Here is a 17,439-nt window from a genome sequence, read left to right on the forward strand (position 1 = left end):
AAGAGAAGATCTGAATTTTACCCACATATACTAGTCTATGCCACAGAGGTTTTACTGCTCAAGAAGATGAGGTTCATTAGGAACAGATGATGAAATTTTGTTGGGGTTTTTTTTGCCATTTTCTTTTATAGCTTCAGGATATTGCATCTTTAAGCCTGTGCTCATTGCTCTAAATATGCATGTTTTCACATATATATATATAAAAGTACTGACTTTTTTATATATATCTGCATGCAGAGACAAGTAGGTACATAGAAGTGGTGTTCACTTGCTCTGACATGCTGTAGGTAACTTTGCTCATACACAGAGAACCTGTAATACATTATTCATAAAGCAAACTGAAAGGTAATCATTTGAGAGCAGCTAGAGAGGTGTTGAGCAGAATACACAACAGGATATCTTCCTTTTCAGTAAAAGGAAAGAGTAAATGTGGACACTAGGTATGGGGGCAACATGCTAATAAACTGTTTTATGAGAAAAAACAGTTTTTACAGAGAAAGCATAGACAGAATCCAGTGTTTCAACATATTTCAGGACAGCATTAGACAGCATTAAACAGTCAAAAAAACTTGTATCAAAAAAGCATTTCCATCTACCAGACTCATAGGGCTATAGCCAAGGATGTTTTCCCTTTTCAAACAGTTTAACTTACTGATTAGTAACAGCTACTTAGAATAATCTAAAAAGTCATCACATGAAAAACAGAAAAGGAAATTATGAATGAACAATCTCAGAGCTTAGATCAGTACAGTCTGCTCTTTGATCCAAAATGGATTCAAGAGAACTGAACCAAAAACATCTTCAAGTTGTCTTGAGTTCAAAAGTTGTTCAGTCATGCCCATCCTTTTTAATATTCCCAGCACACACACTTAAACGAGTAATGACCACAAGGGACTGATTTCAGTAATACTTGTTATTTAAGATTTAAAAATGTATACAAATCCATATCACAGTTTGAACTTGCCTCCTGTTGCCCCCAAAGAGGTGAAAAACAAATATTACCAATTGACTTACCTGCAAACACTAGATTTTCTGGACATGGTAGTACTGGGAGAGGATGGAGGAGTCTGGTAAGACCAGCTGTAATCAGAACCTTTCAAATCTAAAATTACCTGATGAAAGATAATCAATAGCATCAAGGATGTGGAAAAATTTTACCCCTATTAACAGAAAACATCTTCTTGTCATTCGTCACCACTACAAACTTGCAGTGCCAATTGACTCAGTCTCAGTCCCCTTCCAGAATTACGCTGTGTATAACACAGGAGAGTCAGCTTCATCCTTGGCTTTCCAGGAACTAACATACTTCAACACTAGGGCTGCTATTACAAAAGGAAAGTCACATTTGAATGGAAAAATCTTAAAAAGTAAACTGGAGATTTATTTCATGCATTCTGGAAGCTGTTTTGTTTGGGTTTTTTTTTTTTACTTTTTAAAAAACTATTATGGCCTTAGAGTTGAAGAACTGTTGCATTTTAAAAAATTAGCTGAAGATCCAATACTCAACCACAGCAGAGCTTTACACTTCTAGGTCAATGATATGACAAGAAAATTAACACAGCAAGGCTGGAGAAAAACATCCTATTTGGATTTATTTAATGACACACATTTTTCTATGCATTTTAAGGACCACATGGAAAAATGCTCAAATGTTAGACTCCATCCAGCTATCCAATCCCAGCAATCTTGCAACTACGTAAAGACAGGGATGTTCAAATGTAGGGTGAGGAAATGACACTCATTCCTCATACACTCTCAGCAGAAATCTGGCATCTTCATATACTTCCAAGTGTACCAAATACTTCAGGGGCACTAAGCTGGTACTTCAGGATAATTTTTTTAAATTGCTTATGTTAAACATGACCTTGCTGCAGAGAAGCATCTACAAAACATAACATTAAGCCACTAAACACCAGTACTCAATATCCCTCAAAACACAAAAGGAAAACTGGTGCAAGCTACAAACGAAAATGTTTTCCAGGCAACAAGAGCTGACCTGTTCACTTGAGGATGGCAATTTGTGTGGATCCATGGTAAGACTTTTCAGGTCATCAGATATGGTTTGTAAATGGGTTATTTCTCCTAGCATTGATATTTCTTCTTCCTGAAAAGACAAAAGAGCATGGCTAATCACAGCCTTGGTTTTAAAAATCAGACCCATAATTCAACACACCACCTTTTTCTTTTTGCTGATGACTGCGGGGATGCCCAGTGGAGCCACCTTTTCTTTGCCCATTAAGCAGTAACTTCTTATGAAAGAAGCCTGAAAATATTAGAGTTCTGTAACTACTAAGATTGCTGTAAGTTCTGAGGCCCACAAATCTTTCTCTCATCAGCAAGATAAATAAGTCTCAGCCTTCTTTTTGTGATGTGTTCAGAAAAAGAGTGTCAGTTTTGCTGCATTTGACATATTTTAACTCTTCTATGTATAGGCACTAACGTGTCCTAAAGATTTTAACCCTGAATGTACACAGGGGTTAAACTCGTACTCTTTGCTAGTTTTTGAAACTCAGAGATAAAGACACTATACAGGTACAGAGCACTAATGTATCTATGATTCCTTCTGGCTCAAATTACATCAACAACTAACTCAGATGATTCCTGCACTGTAAACTATCCTACCATTTCCTCCAGGTCCTCCAGAGTCTGGAATTCACCTCCTCCTGCTCAGCCATCACCTTCCTATTTCTCTAACTACAGTTTTCTGTTGAGAGTGGTGCTCTTTGTAAACAAGCACTGGGAACATATTCCCAGTACGCCGGTGACCCTTCAGAAATGCATCATGCTTGCACAAAGCCACAAATGATTCCTTGTTGGGCTTCAGACAACCTGAGATGATGAAAATATACTGAAACCTTTTCAATGAACTGAAAACCTGACATGTAGCAGGAAAAGAGCTATCAAAAAACTGCATGGAAGCAGCCTGCAATCTGTCAGATAATGTCATTATATAAACAGGGGAGGTCTTGAAACATTTATCAGTCCTAGCACTGGAGTAGGAGTGAGGAAGATTTATATTAAAATGTGATGTTAAGAAGAAAATCAGTGGAAAAAACTGCATTTGCAATATCTTAGGTTGAAATTCATAGGAAACACAAACTGACTTTAGTCTTTGTGCCCACTGTTTACCCATCAATCACCTTGAAAGTATTCAGTGTCTTCTATCACTGAATTACTACAAGCGCCTACAAGAAAGGCCCCAATTCTCACCAACTGCTTGACAGAGATGAAGCTTAATTTCGGCTCTAGAAATTAATTCCCAAAACATAACAAGATACTCTTTTGAGAGGTTTCTGGCCACTTATCTAATCTGTGAATTGTACTGACTCAAAACGAAGAGCACTTACTATCACAGGGCGCAGCATGGAGATGAAAGCACAGAATCGGCCGCGCTCCTCGATCAGAGCCTTTCTGACAGCTTGCTTCTCAGTTTCTTCAAGCAGCAGGTACTTATCATTGACATCTTGTAAAGCACTATCCAACTGGGGCTGAATGTCACCCCGTCCTGTATGCAGGAAACAATCAAGAGTACATTTTGTCAAAACTGTGGATCTCCATAAACGACCTTGTTTTCAGCCAGCACTGTTGCCAGATTGTGCTTTTGCAATTAATGTCTCAACCAGCATTTTATCTTAATTCAAGTTAGTAAGGGTTTTTTTTCCCCCCAATTAAGTCAAGCATTTCAAAGCATTTATTTTTTCCCCTTTTGCACAGAATAGAAATACAGCTCAATTTAAAAGGTTTCAACAAGCNCATTTGAAAGAAGGACTTTCTCAAAGCATTACTGTAGTAACTTCATATCATCCTTGCTGAAAACCAACATCTTACTAACAGGGAGAGTAGTAATCCCAGGTAAACACCTCTTCCTATTTTTGTGCTTAACAAGGTCCTAATGACAATCTTGTGGAGCCACTAAATGAATCAATCAATCTCCTATATAAGATACTATTATGACATGTTACTGATTATTGGACCACTTGACTCAAGTACTCTGCACAAGCAACTGCTGCAAGTTTTCTTCATTCCAGGGTTCAAACAAAACCAAACCTATCAACATAGGTTATTAAAGTATGTATTAATGTCCAATATCTGGCAACGGAAATAATAAAATTCCAAAGTTTTGCAAACAAAAAGCTTCACTGTGTTAATTACAGTCAACTCATAATAACAAAACGTTCTGTGACAGGTAAATATCTTATTCTGCACCAACTGCTTACTCTGCATCATGTCAAAAAATATTCCTCTAGGAATGAAGAGCTGCTGCCTAGACATACTATTACTGAACCAATAACATTTCAGTTGCAAGATATTTTCATGCAGCTTACACTCCTAAATATTTTGAAGAACTTTAGTTGTATAAATTTGCTGCAAATCTCCCAGGATCCAGGTACACATCCATACCACTGTTGCTAAATACCAGGGAGACAACATTGAAAAAATGGTGAGTGAGTTACAAGCAGCTACCCAAAATCAATTTTTATGGACAAAAACCCTTCTGCATGGAGAATTTAAAGCTACGAGCAAGAGGAAGAAGAAAGTCTCTTGACTTGTGCAGTACACAATGCAGATGACTTAATGTCAAGGTTACAAAAGAAAACCTTTGCCTTATTATCGTATGTATTTCCTTAATACTCCTTTTCAAGGCAAAGCTATCAGCTCCCCTGCACTGATGCACAGCCAGAGCTGCAGGAAAAGAGCGCAGCAATGGAAGCAAAGGGAATCACGCTGGTTTAGCGGCATTACAGGCTGGATATATCCAAATCTCCTCTGTACAGAGTTAGACATAGTCCAGATAAAACTGCACAGACCCCACATGCAGAGCTGTGCGATGGATCCTGGAAGAATCACATGCAGTGCAACACTGACATGGCCACTGCCAAGGTCAGCTGGGTACTAGACTGCCAACAGAACACCCACTGCCTGATCCTGCAGATCAGGCTGGCTGCTGTAATATGGTCATGAAACTGTTTTGGAAGTAAATAACTTTAAGAATAACAGACTTTGAAGGTGCAGTCACCTGCTTTCTCTCTCAAAATTAGCATCTCCCAGAAACAAGTTATAAGAGAGCTTTGGGTAACATCCTGAAGGTCCTGTGCCTTCTTGTCTGTCACTCTCAGGAGACATACTGGGCTTTCCTGCTTGAAGACCATTCTGTATGTTTCAAGTACCTCCCCATACTCTCCTTTGCCATCAGATGCAGCAGTTAAACATTTTATACTTCTCTGGAGTTGTTACTTCAAATTCCTTATGGAACAGAGACTTGCATCATTGCTCAGACCCCTTTTCAGTGTTGCCTGGAAATTACAACAGGTGAAACAATCTCCTGTTGTTCAAACCTAGATTCTGACTCACTACCATGGATGTACCAAATGCAAAATATATTAGTTGTAAACTAAATCACACGCTCATTAGTTCAGCTCTGGAGAATTGCTGTAAATGTTAAGCTGCTCCATCATATGATCATGCACGTAACACAGTAAAAATCCTTGTTAAATGCATTTACTTGTGCACTGAGAACACACACACTTAGAAAGCAACTGGACTCCATTGATAAAGTGGGTTCAATTACAGTGAATTTTGGTAATTTATGTGGACCTCACAGAGCACCATGTCTTCAACCAGAGCAACAAGAGCACTCAAAACCTCGGGCAAAAATAAACTCAATTTGCACCTGTGTAACTCACTAAATTCAATAAAGTTATCAGGATAACATTCAAGATGGTATTTTAACCCCTCAGCAAGGGCACATGTAAAACTGCACCCCTCTCCAACATCCTCTGTACCTCTACAAAATTTCCTTTATTTCTTTCAGTGAGTCAGTACATTACCAGACGCACCACCTCCTCACTGCTACTTCCACAGACCTGCTTCAATGCTCTGAGGCACTTGGGTAGTCAGAGAAAACACAGAAGCTGCCTGGGGTATAATTCAGAGCAGGAAACAAGCTTAGGAGAATCATTTAGATGAGGCTCTGAAGTCAGATGTTTACATGGCATGAACACAGCTCTCTCCCGATGACTCCTTGCAACTCATCTTTTAGGAGCAGGAAAGCTCTATCAACATCCTTTGAAAGCTCCACAAAGCAGACATCAATCTAACAAGTCTTTTGAAAGCAAGCATAGCTCTTCACATTCTCTGAATTGCCAGCTGCCTCCCATGGCACTCAGAGAGCTCATAAATTTGAGTGATGAGATCTCTGCCCAGTTAAACCAGTTTCCTTAGCTAAGCAGAGCAGAGCCAATCCCCTTGACAGCACTCCTATACCCATAGGACACAGAAGGTATGAGGACCAACTGCTCATCACCTCTGCTCCTCCCCCACCTTTGGGTCTCCACTGCTTTGAATCTGCTGCTTATCTCAGAAGGGAATACTGACCACAGGAGAGCAACTAAGTTCTTTTCCCCTTTGAATTATGAGAGGAAGGGCACTTGTCCATGGCATCTCCGACAATTGATTGCAATATTTTTACTATGGACATGAGGCACATTTTCATAAGGAACATCAGCAAGCAATTATTTTTTCCAGCCCACATTCTCTGGCCTTTAGGTTATGCATTCGGAAACATTTCCAAACCAACACAACCACAGTAACGACATCAGATAGTTCCAGAACTCATCATGGAGCAGCTGTAAAAGTGCACCTGGAAGGACATTCCTGCCCCAGCTGCAGGCAGGTTTGAGTGACCTACCACATCAATCTGCAACAGTAATGGCCAAAAACATCAAATGTAGTCACAGGTCTCTGGTCTGCAACCAGCCAGACATGAACAGGGTGTAGGGATGGTTCTGCAGAGCATGTCCAGCTGCACTTAGAAGAAACAAGTCAACAGCCTGAAAACTGAGGAGGAATTCAAATCCAGCCTTTCTCAAAATGGAGCTCTGGCAATGCAGAGAAGAGCAGAAATGCAAGACCAGAAGTTGTGGACTGAATTCTCCAATAGCCTGGGGACTTGCGGCTGGACCACAGGCAAGTAACAGCTAATCCAGTGCAGGGAGCTGAAGTGCTTCTTATTAAAAGTAACATAAATCTGCTGCTACTTCAAGGACAGTTTTAATATGTTACCTTCAGAGCAGGTGCTCCACATCATTATCATGACATGCAAGAGCTTTAAAGGACCAACATGCATTAAAAGTTCCATTTTACAGTGCTTTGTGTGAATCCTGGCTGAAAGCCTCATGCAATTTCTGAAATAACCACCATTTAAAAAGAACTTCAGTAAAGGGAAAGTATTAGGGAGAAAGAAAAAGGCAAATCTCATTTTCAACCCAATTTCATGTCTATTTTATAAGATAGCTTAAACTAGCAAAGCTCTCAGCAACACCAAAGCAGAACAATGATCTTTAAATGCTCTCAGTGTAAGTCAGACTGCTAAAGTTAATGCTGTTATTGACAAAGTAATGCAGCAAATATTGGTGAAACTATTATTTTCCATGTTCTCACTCAAAGACTGCTCCCTTGCACTTTTTTAAGTGTCTGCACAGAACTTGAATATTCAATATTGGACACTTTACAGAGTGGCAGAATTTACACTGTATAAGATAATGCTGAGTACACCTCTACTTGTACAAATCAAAGCAGGCTCCAAGTCATTCATTCCCAAACCACCTTCTTTACAAGAGTACACCTGCTCCAGCTGCTAGGACGAACAACCCCTCCAAGTTTGCACAGTAAAGAAAACAAATCAACTAATACGGATCTGGGTTGAGAATGGAAGAATTCTGCCACCATTTATAGCAAGGTGGAAAATCATATAGCTGGGATTAATTTCAGACTCCTTCAGAAACCAAATCCGAATCTTTCTGCTGGCTACTGGAGATGTGAATCAGCTGCTAATGTTCAAAAGTGCAAAGGCTTCCTTTAACAGAAAAATTTCAAGTTACTAAATGAAGCTTCAAGATTGAATTACAAACCAGGAAAACCACAATATGTAATTCCAAAAAAGGGGACAAGCAGCAGCTCCAGGAGCTCAGATGAGGCAACTTGGTTGAGAAGCCATCTAATCAATCCAAGCAATCCAGAGGCCAATCTAATCAATCCAGGCTTCTTCAAAGGGAACAGCTACATCACTACACTTGCAAGTGCAGGTATGATTACTTCTCTCAAGTTCAGAATCACGGCACTTCATTCACAAGGAGATCTCAAGGCAGCTACTTTAAATTTGCAATACAACTGAAACAGAACCCCAATTCAAACATACTCGAGGTGTGATCAGGCAACAGGAGAGGAGACAATCGTGATGCTGAATTCCAACCCACTCCCCAGCATGAAGTAAATATAGTGATTTCTTATCCATCAGGTAAGAAAGATGCATGCGATTTTCAGAAAAAAAGGGGAATTTGGATCACAGATTACAAAGACCAACACTAAGGACTTTAAGCTCTAGACTTTAAAAGTCATATTAACAATAAGATACTCAATTATTTAAACATCACCTTGATGACATGTCTATTCCATTTAACTTCTCTCCCAACTGTGACATGATTTATCTGTCCATGTTAATCCCTTTCTAAAATAAACCAGAGGTTTATCCACAATACTGATTTTCTTCTTTTACCAGTGTTCCAATTAGATGCCAAAAGAAAATAAATCAAAAGATGCTTTGTTCGTTAAGATTAGGCAAATTTTAGTTTCATTAGAAATTAAAGTCTAGGCAGTTAGTGGAGACCAGACACCATAAAGAGGCCACAGCAAGGGCTACAATGAACCAGCCACCAGGGTCACAGCATGGCACAGACTTACCCAGAGCCTCAGCTGTCAGGCAGGTGCGCATGGTGAGAAATTGCAGGACACAAAATTGACACAGAAAGGAAAATAAAAAAAGTCAAACTGGTATTACAGCATTCCTAGAATTTAGACATTATCATCAGCGCCAAGAAAAAAGAGTGAGCAGTTTGGACTAGGCTATTTTGACTTCTTCCATTGCTGATAAAGACAAGCGCATTAGCTTTGCTTCCTGGTGAGCTGTTGTAAGTTAAATGTCTGGTTATTTACCATATACAGTTTTACTTTAAGAGATTTAAACCAGTTTAGACTCCTTGGTGAGAACACATTAACCTGTGCTTCAGAGAAAGTGCACAACACAGATAAACGTCAGACTCTGGTCAGGCTGATGAAGTGGCAAAAAGCTCATCACCCTCACAGGGAAGAGGGAATTCAAACTTGCAGAACTCTGGGCAGGTGCTGTGTGAGTAACCACAGTGCTTTTTGATGTTCTCTACTCCAATTACATTAACAGATTGTTAATTAAATTAAAAGCTAATTGCTGATGCAATGTGGATGAACATCAAAAAGATTAACTATGATATGTGTATTTTAATTAAAAAACTTTTTATTATATGAAGTTTTGCAATAAACCTGGCTTGCTGTCAAAAAGAGGGGAACTATCAAGAGGCATTCAAAACTCAAGGAATGAAAGTAAATCAAAGAAATGTCTTCAGTCACTGATTTAGCAATGTGTCTTCACTGCGTTTTTGTGAAGTAGAGCTTACATTATAAGCTTGCAGGGAAAAAAAACCCAACAACAAAACACCAAAAAGCCCTGCAGGCACCACGGCCTCATTCACACAGGACATTTTCCCTGCAATAGATAAGGATAATTTGCTCATTAGCTTCCCTCCTTCTGAGCTGCATCAGTGTGAGTCTTGGCTCTCACTTCCCTCATCATGCCACACTTGATCAATTTAGAGGAATGAGGTTATCTCCTGCAGAGGAAGGGTCTGGCCAGGGGTTCCCCCTTCCCAGTCTGTCACTCCAGATGGGGTAAGTGCCAAGTACAAAAAGAGTGCAAAGTACTTGAATGAGAAGGTCAGCATTTGCTTTAAGAACTGAGACATCCTTCAGTTATAATTGTGTTGAAGAGCTTTATGTTTTTCAGTTAAGAGTCACAGGGTTTGCACAACCATCCTTGAGAGGAGTATAGCAATATTACAAAGACCAGAGTGTAACCCCAAAACAGCTGTGAAGGCCCTAAAACACAAACAGGTCATCTTTGCTAATGAGGAGAAGGAAGAAAAAGCATTTTTAGCAGTATTACAGTAAATTAATAATCATGTTCTACTCTCTCAATTTCATTAGAATCACAAAACACTTTCCAAGACTGCTGCATAGTCAAAAGGAGAGGCTGTCAGTTTGGATAGCCAATGTTGATGGTAGAAGAAGAAATGTTGTACTGAATGTTAAGGCAATTCTGCAGAAACTTCTACAAATGGCACAGAGAAAAAACTCAGTTTATATATTAACATGTGTTATATTATTGTGAGTGTTACATATAACTCCTCTCGTATCCGCTTGGATTGAAACATTTTCCTCAAAGCTCACACACAGTGTCACAAGAAGAACCTGAAAATGAAACCTACCAGTCATGTTATAGGCAGAAGGGAAACCTGTCCAGTTAATCATTAATAGCCAAGCTGAAATACAGAAGATAAAGCCAACATGCACTCCAGATTTTACATATACATTCAGATATATTTTAATTTAGTCACTTGATCCTTTTTTAGTTAAACTAAGAATCATGCATTTTGTTAACCTTCCAAAATGGTTACATGCAGAGCCACAGCTGCTATCTCTCTTCTGAATTCAATATAGCATCAACAGCTTCTAGTAGCTATGGATCCACTTATGAGGCCCTGACTCAGCAGAAACCTAAACATGGAATTTATTTTAAATGTATGCATAATTATTCTGCTGACTCAGGTTAGCTGGGCTGACTTCTGATGGTCAGTGTTTGTCTGAAAACAAAGAGCAATTTAGAAGATGTATGCAGTTCCATGCACTACATAGTTTTATCTGTTCAGACAAGAGCTAAGTTTCAACACTGAGATGTTGAGGCAAGAAGCCCTACAGGCCTGTTCCCTGTGGGAACAAAGGCCCTAAGGAAAAGGAGGTACCTTGAAGATCACCATGACATCCTCAGGGACTGCATGGATCTGGCTGGTACACCAGAATCCTATTTAGACTATACAGATTTAGCTTCATATGGACCATTTTTTTTTAATAGTCAAAGACAACAAATAGAATGTAAATTATCTCTATGAGGTCTTTTGAAATGCAAGACCTTAATTTACACACAGACATGTCGCTTTACTAGATATACTCTAGCAAACTCCTCAAAAGGACCCTGAACATCCTTTTGTTTTGTTTGGAAAGCTTGGTGTTTTCTCCATCGCTTCAAGCTTTGGAAACACCTTTACTGCAATTAACATGCTTACTCAGAAAACATAATGTCTAATAAATGATCTTAAGTGCCCAGCCTGAACTTTCAACTTGGCCGCATGGAACCAGACCATGCGCAAGCCAGGGCACAGGCAGACCCCACATGTATTCAGCCCCTCAGTGGGGTGTCCAACCTGCAGTGCTCCCGCCACGACAAGCCACACAGCCCAGGGCTCTCTCTCCTAAATGTCCTTGGGATGCAGACAAGGAGTTGCTGTGCATGCTGCAGCCATCACCTACGAGAGAGAGCCTCCGCAGCTCAATGCGGAAGGGTGAGAGAACACCCCTGCCGTGATGCGAATAAGGAAAGTAGAGGGTTATATTTGAGTTCCTACATCTGAAGCTGCCCAAAGCAAAAGAAAACCACTTTCTCATCCAGTCACAGCAGAATAAGCTTGAAGGACCATTTTTAGTAGCATGCACAGTATTGAAGCAAATCCAGAATTCAGCAAACATCTCACTTGCCCACAGATGATCGTAAGGTTAATTCAAAGATATTCTTACAAGTGCTAGGAAGGGAAGGAATTGGTTGTTTTAGAGTTCCCATAGGTGAGTCAGTAATTTTACAGAAAAATCAAAGGGACAGGTCCTGCTTGAGGAAGAACAGAACAAAAGAAGTAAATCTGAGCAACAGGGAAACGAGAGTTGAAGACACAATAAGACATTCATGCACTCAGCCACATGCCTGTCAGGAGAGTTTCACCCATAGTTCCCTGTCCACATTTCAAACCTCATTTATGACCTAAAGCAGAATCACTTCTGCACTTGTGTGAATAAATAAACCCCTTCTTGATTATTTTTATCCCTCAATAATAGCAAAAGCAACATACTTCATCACACAGGACATTGAACAGATCTGTCAAGATGGATACATACAAAAAACATTTTCATGACGACATCTGACACTGCATTCAGACCAACACTTTATTTCCTCAAGGTAGGGATCAAAACAACAAAGAGGGGGGAAAAAATCTGGTATGGTTTTTTTTTTCTTCTATATTTAAGCGCTGTAGATAACTTGCAAGAAGGCAGGGAGAACTTCCTTGGACCTCCTGCCCACTTGTGCTGGGAACCCACAGGGCCAACAGCTTTGGGCATTCATACTCTCATCCATATGAGCCTCAAGGCCTCCCTGCATCTCTCCTACTCAGGGGCCATGAGAACAACGCTCAGCTCCTCAAAAATATTGCAGCTCCTACTTTTCCCTGTACCGGCTACCTGTGAGTCTTCAGCTCTTCCACCTTCCCCATACACATCCCTCTGTGACCAGCTTTAATCCCACCTGACTCCTATTGGGTTTGTGCTCTGGACCTAAACACCAGGTATGGGAGAGCAATTCCACAGGGGACAGCACAGAAATACAGCACCTTCAGTACAGCTCCAAAAGTATGTCAAAATAGCAAAATTAAGCAAGGGAATGACATTTAAAAAAAACTATTAAAGAAATAAAGAAAACTTCAATCACACCATGGCTGCTGCAATAATGATGGCAAAAGGCCTGTTCCACTCCTCACTCAAAGATGCTTAATCCTGAAGGAGGACAAGACACCAGTTTGCTAACCCTCGTCACAAGACTTGGTTCACATTTGGGGAGGAAGATATGAACCCAGAAATCCAAGGACTATGTCTGCTTGCTTTAACCACTGCTGACAGATGCAGGTGGCATCTGCAGTATGAGAACAGTGGGTTGGGTTTTTTCCCAGCAGCTTTTAAGTTCTTCTCTCTCTGCTTCACACTTTACAGAAGATTATGTCTCCTTCTTCAATATTGCAGATGGATTTATTCAATACCCAGAAGCAGGATAAAGGGGAGCTGGAGCCAGACAGCTGTCATTCCATAGAAACAGGGTCAAAAAATGGCTCCTTCTTCACAGATCCCAGACAACCACCCAAACCATTCTATGCTTCAGTATTTTTCTCAGTGCTCACCTACCATGCATTGACGGGTTGTTTGTAACACACGTGGACAAGAAGATATGAGACTAGAAAAGGAGAGGGAGACAGGAAGAAAAACTGAGGAAATATTACACACTCTCTACAGATGTTGGTCTGAAGTCTGACAATTCATCACAGAAAATGAGAAACATGTTTACACATCACCCAAAATCAAAATCTTATCTCAAAAAGTCATGTTCCTCTAATGATCACCATTCTGATTTTAAACACTAAACTTCTGACAGACAGACACACAAAGCCTAATGAGCTAAGCTCCCTCTTGCTGGCATCCACCTCTCCTTTCCTCATCTCTCATCTAACATCAGCTAAAATTCAAGAGCAGTTTTCTAGTCATGTGGCTTTCTACCACTGTAATTAACTGACTCACCTCTTAGGAAGGACAGTCAGAGACAGCTCACCTGTTCTGGGTAACACTTATACAATTTCAAAATTTCAAGAAACTCCCCACCCTAGTATTTATTTTGCTCATCTGTGGGTTCACTGATTTTAGGCAGGAGGGGAAGGACAAGTTGCAACCTGCAGGCTGAGAGCTGCTCAAAGCACACTTCCAACCCTGCTGCTTCCGACCCACTGCAGAAAAGGGAACCAGGAAGTCTGCTTCTGTACAAGCTCCCTATCATTGCTCCAAAGCCTGGTGGGGTTTGCGCTTGGCCAAGTAGAAGCCTTAGTGATGGCAGTGCTGTAGCTACCAGTGATGCTTGTTTCCATTAAAATGACGATGAAACTCCTGGGACAAGATGGAGGTGGGAGAGCAACAGGAGCACAAGATTCAGGTACTAAAAAAGACATACTGCCTTTGGGGAGAACTCCCTTTCCTTTCTCACTCATGTTTAGTTTTCTATGGCTGCCAAGTGCCCTCCCCTTGATAACAACCTGTGCCACCTTCTCATATTTTGAGGAATAACATAAGGTTTAGGACACCACAGACTGTCAAAATAAAAAGAAAAAAGAAGAAAGGTGGTAGAAAGGGAGAACATTGAGAAATGTTAATAGTTAGAGAACATTTACATAATGGCTTTTTTTATATTATTCCAAAAGATTCTAGAAAATTTTACAGGTATCTGTACAAGTCATGTTAGAGTGTCAATGTTCCTAAGAAGAATAAGTTAGCAGTAAGGGTTCTATTTTAAAACACGATTGACTTTGTACAAACAGTTTCAAGGCTTTTGCATAAGAACATTAGATGGCAGCTTCAGAGTATGATTTAAATGACACATAGTAATTCTATCCTGGTGTTCAAGTACATATCAGGAATACACTAGAGGGGACCTAATTATTATAACAGAAAGTCCTACTCCTGTTCAGTCTTTGTCAATAAGCACAGCCCAGAAGTTTTTTTAACAGTATAGTATGGAGCAAGTTACCTTTCTTTGCTTTCTTCTGTAGCTTCAGTGTGTCAGATGACTTCTTTTTTATCTCTTGGCGGGCTTTTTTGTATTCTAAAAAACACACACAGTCTCTATTATCAACATACTCAGTGTCAAAATGAATGTTTTTCACAGAAAAGGCTACGCTTGAAGACGTTAAGACTACCAACTTTTAGAGGACAGCTACTATTAATCAAAGCAGCTTAGAACTCACATTTTGTAGTGCCTATACATTTGGCTTAATATAACATTTTAGGGTGTGAGCACATTCACATACCAAAATCTTTTCCAAATAAACAAAGCCTTTACAGAAATAACAACTGAGAACACAGTACAAAATTAGAGTGCTTTTCACTTCAGACTCATCCACTCTCAGGAATGGAAAACAGAGATGACAGGTTTCTCGAAACATCTGTGTTCAAAAACAAGCATCCAGAAATGGCAAGGCAGAGAATATCCTGTGATCCCTCTCCAACATGAGAGTCAGGCGGAGGGAGAGAGTGCTAAAACTTTGCCCAAGGAAGGGTCACATTGCTAGCTCTTTCTGATGAAGTGGAACACACTGCAGTTGTCCTCATTTTTAGATGAGCTGCAAATCCTGGGAGAATTAAAATCCCAGAACAAAATATTCAACCTCTAGTGCAGGGACACTAAAGGTACCAGATATGAAAGCTGATATTTAAAAAAAAAATTAAAAAAAAATAAAAGGCATGTATATACATATACACATACACTTTAACAAAAGGAGTCAATGTTACTACTCTTCTAATAGATGGAAAAACAGAAGCAGGCTGGTGGCAGGCACAAGAACTGTACCGAGGCCAAAACCCAAGTCTGCCCACTAAACCCTAAATCTCACTGCCACTTTGGCCAAGGTCACCCCTACCTGCAGGAACCCAGGTGATTCCTCCCTACCTTGCTTAACACTCTCTGCAGCACAAGGTAGAGATTTTATCAAGGGCTGCTGATTCAACTGCTTCTATGTGATCACAGTAACAGTGGAGCAAGAAGCAAATCCTCTTTTGGAGGCCAAGCCCACTCCTTCCCATCAGTTCTCACCCTCTACAAAATAAGTTATGGTGCTCTTGCTTCTTTCAGACATAGCAAAAGTCTTCAATTTTCAAGTGGTGAACTGGAACCTGCTTTCAGCACCTGTGCTAGAGGGCCACCATCCCCAATTAAAGTTTTGCAAAGCCAAAGACATCTACCTATGCACTTGCTTTGCAAGACTGCTGCCTCCTGTTCATTCCCCCAGGAAAGCCTCCGGAGCCATCATCAGCACTGCAGCTCTGGGCATTCCATGTCCACGACACAGATCTCCTGCTCCCCAGGAGCACATTTCTGTGTGGCATCAGCTATAAAATAACGATGCTCAGTGTTTTACAGGGCTGTGCAATCTCTGGAGAATGCTGCATTTGAGGCATAACATGATCTTACAATTTGCTTTTAACAATACCCCAGGGCTTTGACAGGATAGATGTGGCATCTCCAGTCCTCAGCACTATCGCAGAACACACAGTGAGAGCAGACTAGTCACGGCTTATCAGTCAAGGAAACAATCTACCCCTTGGGGTCCTGCAAACTAAACCTTCCAAATGCATAGCAAGGGTTAAAATTTTGTTAGGCACTTTAGGAGAGGAGTGTTTTAGAAGCGAGAAGTTGCTATACATATTTAAGCACATCATTCAGTTCCCCAGTACAAACATGAAAAGAGGAAGAAAAACTGATATTACAATCTTACTCCTATTAAAGAATTCTTCCTCTGTAACTACCTTTTGCATGGTCTTTATCCAGCTGATTGGCCACTTTCTTCCACTCTTCCATCTGTTCTTGAAGTGGGTTTATCAGACAGTCAATTAAAGCACTAATTTTGTTGGAAAAACACAAAGAGCAATCAAATCCTGCAGATGCCCCTATTCTTACAGAGAGAGCCAAGGTCAATATTGGAGTATTTTTACTTTTTGCTGTGACAGCTACCAGTGTCACAATGTAAATATCAGAACATAAAAATGTTTACACTGGAGAAAGCAGAAGAAAGAACTGGATCAAAAAAAAGTAAAAATCCACATCACAAGATAACCAGAATTACTGCGCAGAAGTTCAGGACAGTGAGGAACAGAGAATAAAGCAGAGGAGTGACCCAAAACAGGTCAATGTAAACAGTTAGATCCTACTCAGCTGTCACACAGTTTTAATGGATACTCTGGAGACCAGAAAGGTTCACGAAGCCATGAAGATTATAAACTTAAATAACACATTTATATACACAAGAAGACAGAGCAGTTGTACAACAGAACAACATCCTGGCCAATGATGGGCCTCACCTTGCACCAGTGGAGCCCATGATACAGCACCAGCAATCCTGCACTAATTAATGAGACTGGGATCAAATCATTTAAATAGCTAACTCTCGGGTAACTGGAGACTAAAGTTGTCTCTTCACAGCCAATTTCTTAAAAATCTTTATTTTAAAATAATCAGAAAAATCATAGAATGGTTTGGGTTGGAAGGGACCTTAAAGGTCATCTAGTTCCAATTCCCCTGCCATGGGCAAGGACACCTTCCACTAGACCAGGTTGCTCAGGGCCCCATCCAACCTGGCCTTGAATACTTCCAAAGATGGTGGAAAAAGGGAAAAAACAAACCAGGTCACCAGCAAATGGTGAAGCATCATTTTTTTTCACCTCAGGTCAAGTATAACTTGCAAGTCTGGTTAAAAAGCACACATGCAAACTACTACTTGTACAAATTGTTTTTGTACAGCCCAGCTTACATATGAGCTAATCCTCTCTCATTACCTCTACAGTCTAACTTCAACAGCAAAAAGGGAATGAGAGAATTTGCCTTTTCCACACTCATTTGCTGAAAGTTTTTTTCTTGGTCACAAGCTGTTTGGGCTCTCC

The 17,439-nt window shown here is 40.2% G+C and overlaps 1 protein-coding gene across 12 annotated transcripts in view; it reads right to left on the reverse strand.

Moving 5' to 3' along the window:
- Window positions 1–17,439, reverse strand: part of MTSS1 (MTSS1, I-BAR domain containing) — a 125,321-nt gene that overhangs the window by 16,323 nt on the left and 91,559 nt on the right. For 7 of the 12 annotated variants that reach the window (XM_017825220.1, XM_017825221.1, XM_017825224.1 and 4 more), the window contains 6 exons: window positions 16,309–16,400; window positions 14,534–14,608; window positions 8,740–8,751; window positions 3,348–3,505; window positions 1,997–2,104; window positions 1,015–1,112 (listed from right to left, as the gene is read on the reverse strand). In XM_017825220.1, coding sequence (XP_017680709.1) covers window positions 1,015–1,112; window positions 1,997–2,104; window positions 3,348–3,505; window positions 8,740–8,751; window positions 14,534–14,608; window positions 16,309–16,400 — 543 coding nt within the window. The remainder of the gene's footprint in view (window positions 1–1,014; window positions 1,113–1,996; window positions 2,105–3,347; window positions 3,506–8,739; window positions 8,752–14,533; window positions 14,609–16,308; window positions 16,401–17,439) is intronic. The other 5 variants (XM_017825229.1, XM_017825223.1, XM_017825231.1 and 2 more) reach the window with 2 other exon arrangements.

The sequence above is a fragment of the Lepidothrix coronata genome, unplaced genomic scaffold (genome assembly GCF_001604755.1).
Source record: "Lepidothrix coronata isolate B3197 unplaced genomic scaffold, Lepidothrix_coronata-1.0 Scaffold117, whole genome shotgun sequence".
Taxonomy (NCBI): Eukaryota; Metazoa; Chordata; class Aves; order Passeriformes; family Pipridae; genus Lepidothrix; species Lepidothrix coronata.